General features: G+C 42.0%; 1 protein-coding gene across 1 annotated transcript in view; it reads right to left on the bottom strand.

Annotated features, from left to right (window-relative positions):
- RAB35 (RAB35, member RAS oncogene family) overlaps positions 1-5,744 on the bottom strand; it is a gene marked incomplete at its 5' end in the record, with an annotated part of 11,285 nt that extends 5,541 nt beyond the window's left edge. Inside the window, 2 exons of the mRNA XM_010010390.1 lie at positions 4,834-4,957; positions 5,669-5,744. Coding sequence (XP_010008692.1) covers positions 4,834-4,957; positions 5,669-5,744 — 200 coding nt within the window. The remainder of the gene's footprint in view (positions 1-4,833; positions 4,958-5,668) is intronic.
- Positions 5,745-6,541: the final 797 nt, after the last annotated feature.

Raw genomic sequence — 6,541 nt, 5'->3', positions numbered from 1 at the left:
CTACATCTGAACAGTAAGACAATTATCTTCAAACTCTCCCATATTACCTGGCAGTCTTTTAATTCAGCACCCCTCTGGCTGACCTACCACTTCCTCCCTAACACTGAGCATTACATTTGCAAAGCCAACACTCAGCCTTCAGAGAAATGCAGTGGTACAGCTACACCTACGCAGAGCTGCTTCATTCTGCTGTGCGCACTATAAAACCATGCCTGGTATCCCAGTCATCCAAACCAGAGGACCCAACGGAGCATCCTGCTGCTCCTACCTTGCCCACGCACCTAGATTTTCTTCTAAGCAAAGCATATGATGTCGGGGAGTAGAATAACATTCACCGTGCACATACAGATCCCACTCCTGACATGTCGTCAGCACAGTCGTCGCTTGCTTCTAGGGATGAGGACTGTGGGCTGGACCATGCAGCACAGACCACTATGGCATTCAAAACTCTGCAGGAGCTGGGAGCTCCTGCCACAAAGTACTAATAGTGCCAACCATCTCATCAGAAATATCCTCTTTTGTGCAAGACAGCAACCCCTGACTCCTGCTGAGCTCCTATCAGCATACACTGCTTCTATTTTTGGAAGGGAAAATTGTCTGGCACATTGGTCTAGAAAGGTTGCCAACCCCTCATCTATACCAAAATGTCATTTTCTCAATTGGCTGACATTACCTTTCAGCAGTCCAAGAGATAAGACCATGACTACTTTTTATTCTTTGACTCTTAAGCCCCAAAATACACATTTTTCTTAAGAAGCTACTTGTGCTATTTTCTATCACTTGTTAGATACAGCCTTGTGTCCTAGATAACATTTTAGGCTTAACAAGTACACCAAAGATTCTCCAATCCCAAGTGCAGGACAGTATTAGAAAACAAAGTCTTATCTATCCTACCCCATACTTCCAATTTCAGAATGATGCAGTGCAGAACTGCTTTTATAACAAGTTGTAGGCTTTGGCGAGTAGAGAACAGATGGGGCTTTTGGCATTCAGGGAGGAGTAGGTGTAAATTTTGTGCTTTTGGCAACCAAGAGGTAGTTGAGGCTTTGACACTAGGGAAAGCATGCCTTATCTTCATTTTAGGGAAGATGGAGACCACAAAAATGAGAGCAAAAGAGAAATTAAGTTCTCAGTCCCAATCTCCCAACCCCTTCCCCTCCCCCACAAAAACCCTCAGAAGCTACAGAACAATTATTCTTGTTTAGAGTGAATATGAAAGCATCTCACTGAGGTGGAAGACAACCAAAGCTGACCTCTATATGTCCTTGGATGCTTGGTAGTAGCCAACTATCTTCCATATTGTTGGAAAAGTTACCTAGATCTGAAGGGTTTACATTTAGCTTTGGTGTGGAAAAGGCTTAAGAAAGCTAACATTTAAATGCAAATAAACACCCAAGTTGTTTGATCTACCTATAGAGTTATATTTAAAGAAACTTAAAGACATAAGCTTACTGCCTCTGAAACATTACCCACTAATTCTGCAGACTTGATACAGAAAATCTCCAGAACCAGATAATCAAGCTCATTGTGTCCTTCAGCCATTTGTTCTTCCTCACATCCCTGAGGACCACCTTTCCAAGCAGAAGGGAACATTCTGCCACTCAACATGGTACTTCCTACTACCAGATACCAATAAGAAAGTTGTCAGATTTCCTCTAGTAAATGCTTCCCCAGATTAGCATCTGGAGTTATAATAACTAGTTTCATGAAGCATGACAAGTAGGTAAGAGCATTATGGAGCCAGAGCATTATTGACTGCATCAGTTCAGTAGGGCTCATACATTACTTTTATGGAAAAATGAACATAACTAGCCAATGTGAAAGACAGGTCACTCCTTTAAGGCAGCATCTTTGCCAGTATTTAACTAATTTGTGGTATACATGGTTCCTTGGGTTTCATTCATCTAGAATTCCAACCAGTCCTACAAGACTTCTAATATGTTTTCATACTCATCCTTTTTTCCAGGTTTCTGGAAGCACATCTATTGTCACAGGCCAGTTGACTAGTCCTTCAACCCTCATACCTGCTGTAAAAGACACAGCAATTCCATAATTTCAAAAGGCTTATCCCTCTCTTGGACATGCCATTGCACACAAAGACATGGCAGAAGGCCCCTCTGCATTCACTATTCAGCCTGTGCCAGCATCTGACAACTATTATGTAAAGCCTGTATCGTAAAACCACAGTCCTGAATCAGGACAAAGCAGTCCTACAAGAGCAAAACAAGTATAGGAACTGGTTGTTCATGCATCTGAAGTATTCCTGCTAACACATCTGAGTCCTGCCATGCCACATCTCTGGTGAATTTAAATAAAATTCAGAGTTTGGATGACGTTTCATGACAACCAAATTCACACAAGTTGGCCTCTCTTCCCACTAGGCACCAGCCATCCCAGTATTTCCACATTTAATAGACAGTAAAAACAGCTGCTGTCTTTTAGATTTCCCAATCTGAAATTCTGATCTAGTTTAGTTTTCCTGAATTTGTACAGAATACTTCAGAGCAACTTGATTTCTGTTCCTTTACAGTTTTATCCTGGTTTTCAGCTTCTGTAGCTGCAGTCAAGTACAATCAAAATAGAACAACCTTAACGTTTCCCAATTTTCCACTATTAACTCCTACCACCTCTCCCATTTTGCAATTCTAGGTCTATACAACAGTACTTGCAACCTATTACTATTATTACCAGATGGGCTCTAATTTCAGGTTTGCTTGCCAGGCTTGGCTCAACATCAATCTGAAATCTACCTTTAACTGTAAAGGCACTTCCTGGCCTACAGTAATACTGTAGGAACACCTTTTTATATTCTTTACCTCAATCTAAACCTCAATCTAGTCAAGGACTAGACAAAGACTACCACACTGTTGACAGAACACTCATACTCCACCCATGATTTGGTAGCCAAGCCCTTTTGTAAGTACTAGTATGGTAACTTGATTTGTCACTCAGTCTGGGATAAACAAATCAGTTACAGTGCTACTTTCCCAATGAAGAAAAGGTAGAACCATTTCTAATATCCAGATGCTTTTATCTCCTGGTTTTATAGGTGATATGTTTAGGTGCAGAGCACCTTCTGAAAAATATCAGTGAATGCTAAACAGTCACAGGTAGCTAGCTGTGCTAGTAGCAAGAGGAGCCCTCATTCCCAAAGCATTTTCCTCAACACTTCAAATGCACTCTGACACAGGAACTTCTTTGCCTAAGTTGCACAAAGTTCAAATCTTTCTTTCCTGACCACAGAAGATTCTGTAACCACTTTACCAGAGTTAAGGCAGGAAAACTGGGGCCTTCACTACCCCACGAGTAAAATATGCCTCACTTTGTTAAAAAGCCTTGCAAAAGAAAGTAGCAGAGTTCAAACAGGTCATGGCACAAACACCCTCAAACCAGTTCAGCTCATCTATTTTAAATGTCAATCTAAGAATTAAACTAAACACCCCACAAATTCTAATCTGCGGCTATTCCCATTCACCTCCATTCCCAATATTCCCTATTTCTGTGCTGGATACCATGGCTTTCTAAACTAGCCGGCATCAGCCCCACGAACCAACGCTCATTAACACAGCTCGGAGTCACGTCAGGGAATCTGAAAACAGGAAGGCCATGTGCTGACTCAGCAGTAATTGGGGCACTCTGTGACTAGCCCGTGCACACAGCTGACGGGGGCCACAGCGCTGCACTGCTGCCTCCCACTCACCACTTCCTGCCCCAAGCTGCCTGCAGCGCCGAAACAAGAAGTGATGTCACACACAGGAACCCTACAAGAGGCAACTGAGGCTTTTCAAGCCAAACACTTAAGAAACAATGGAAGCAATCCAGTAATATCTGTATAGAAGCACAGAGGAAAGGGGCGGTGCACACACCAGGTTCAATTTTGCCAGTTCTAGCTGGTCAGATGTAACACAGATGCAACCAGTCTCATGATTTTTATGCCCAAGTTTACCAATGCATCAGCTGAAAACAATCCTCTCAAATAAGAACCAAAAGAGAAGTCAGTCATGAAAGACTGAGTGAAACACTCAGATCTTTCAAGAAGAATTATTTTTGTTAATAAAGGAAACAAAAGTTCCAAGTGTATTTCTTCCTCTTCCCCTAGTGCCACGGTGAGCAGTCCCACCTTTAATGCAATCGGTTTACAAACACACTTTATTCTCAGTTCCCACGGCTGCAGCTCTGGGTGTGGTTTCTCCAGGAACAGGAAAAGCTGTGCACATGCTGTTCAAAAGGACAAAGAGAATGAAACCGAACTCAAACCAAGGAAAAGGTTAACTTCACGTGGGCATCTATTTCAACAGAACTCCACACAAAGACAACCACTAAAATGCATCTGTCCTAAAAGAAAACTAAATATTGGAAATCCTATGAGAATCATAGAAGAGTTAGGGTTGGAAAGGACCTCAAGATCATCTATTCTTCAATCTCAAAGCTATTCATTAGTTATACAACACTGACAGAGGGTTTGCACTGTGTACTTGTGCAAATGTTCAATCAGAGGATGACATTCGCGGACAGGCTTCAGAGACAAGTTTTCTACTATATACAGAACAGTGAAATAACTCCAGTTCTACCATTTGGAAACTAACAGCAGCGGAATAAGACAAAGCCGTCATGGAAATGCACAGAAGAATGAGGAAATCTGAAATCCCAGTTTCAAACCTATCCACATCACCACCACCACTACTGGTTCTAAAACAGCTGAGAAAAGTCCCACTGTGCAGACCACAAAGCTGTCATTAACTAATCAACTGCAACATTAAACATCTAAACTGTAACTCTGAACTGCAAGATCCATGCATAAAGCTACCTATCACAAAGCCCAGTCATACTCACGTTGATGTGATAGTCCGGAAGCGCTCTTGTCCAGCTGTGTCCCAGATCTGTAGCTTCACCTTCTCGCCATTGATCTCAACTGTCCGGATTTTAAAATCCACTCCAATTGTGGTAATGTAGCTGCCTGAAGGGAAAGCATGGCTAGGTGAGAACTTAACTCTTGTTTACTTCGGATGTCCCAAAGCACACTTCTGAACGCTATCTGGCAGTAGCTCTCACACTGTACAGCAGAACAAGGTTCCCCCTTATCTGCTTATCATTGAAAATGCTCTATCAGGTCATGCTGATCTGTATATTTTTATCTGCAGCCAATAGCTGCAACTTAAAAATAAACGGATTCTTTTATTGCATTGGTGGTCAAGAGTAAGCACCCAAATATCTCCAGAAATGGACAGTAACTATGCAAGTATTTCACTTGTGAAAATTGAGATGAAAGTTTTCTTTAAATGCTTCTACAATCGTTGATTTTGAATAGAATCTGTTCTAAGAGTTTCCTCCCAGTAAGTTAGTTATGTCACAAATGTGAGTTGTTTAGCCACAATATTCAATCTAAATCCCCAATGGCCAATAGGAAGTCTGCATGGAATACAGCATAAGCTAAAAAAACTAAGCTATTTCTGGAACCATGTCAGTATTTAAATCCTGTAGGACTTGCAGTTGCAAGTGAAGATCAGACAGGATGGCTTGTATGGCTTATACCAGAGAAACAAAGTAAGAAACATCATGTATTCCTAGTCCAGCTATCAGTGGGTAAATGCAGAACACTCCTTGCCAGCCAGCAGCACTGGAGCAGACCTTGACCATCTCACTTAACTGAAGTAAACAGAACACTCACCTGAGAACGTATTATCTGCAAAACGCAACAGCAAACTGCTCTTGCCCACACCTACAACAAACAAAGACAGCAAGATCTTTGAATACAGTCATCTTGGGTGTCAGGTAGCACAAAACGGAATTTTACCCATCCACTGCATTTTAACTGTAACTAGGCTATTTTCTCAGCAGATAATTTAGTACCATCCACCTTGACTATTCATCTCAGCACTCTCCCTGAAGGTTTGATCAAGTACACTGCAGTCACTCCAAGGCTTGGTATGCTTCTCTAGCAGTGTGAGGGGAGTTGTGTCCCCACCTTCCTCCAGCCTTCAGCAAACTCTCAAACGGTAGCTTTTGAACTGTGGTCACTTGTAAGAGGCCATAAAAGAATGATAACTAAAAGCAAGTTTACAATCAGTAGGCTTACATTTGCTAAGGAAGATCCAAATCTAAGTCTGTCCTGCTAATTAACAAGCACTCCAAACATTGCTCTAAACTACTCTGTTGAATTCCACTTGCACATCATGCTTAACACCACTGCCTACCTCCCATTCATCATGCCGTGCTGAACAGCAGTGGAATTTGGACTACTTTGACAACCAGACTAGGGTTTCGTCCTAGAAAGCTTATGTTATCATGGCCACAGTTTAACAGAAGCCTAAACCAAACAGAGGAGTTGGGAACCATTGTTCTGCATTGCCATCTAACACAGGCTTGTTCCACATCTAACAGGAAGGACACATACCTTTCTGAAGTTGTACCTTTCGACAAAGTGTTCCATGAAACATTTCTCTAAGTGCTTTGAGCAGCACTTCATCCAGGTTTTCCTGAAATGATTGTTTGCACCCTGATCACACCCTGTTGCAGGGAAGCATTTTTCACAGTGCTTCAG

Source organism: Nestor notabilis, unplaced genomic scaffold (assembly GCF_000696875.1).
Source record: "Nestor notabilis isolate BGI_N333 unplaced genomic scaffold, ASM69687v1 scaffold14452, whole genome shotgun sequence".
NCBI classification, from domain to species: Eukaryota; Metazoa; Chordata; class Aves; order Psittaciformes; family Psittacidae; genus Nestor; species Nestor notabilis.
Note: the sequence above shows the minus strand (reverse complement) of the source record. Positions and strands in the feature narration are given on the sequence as shown.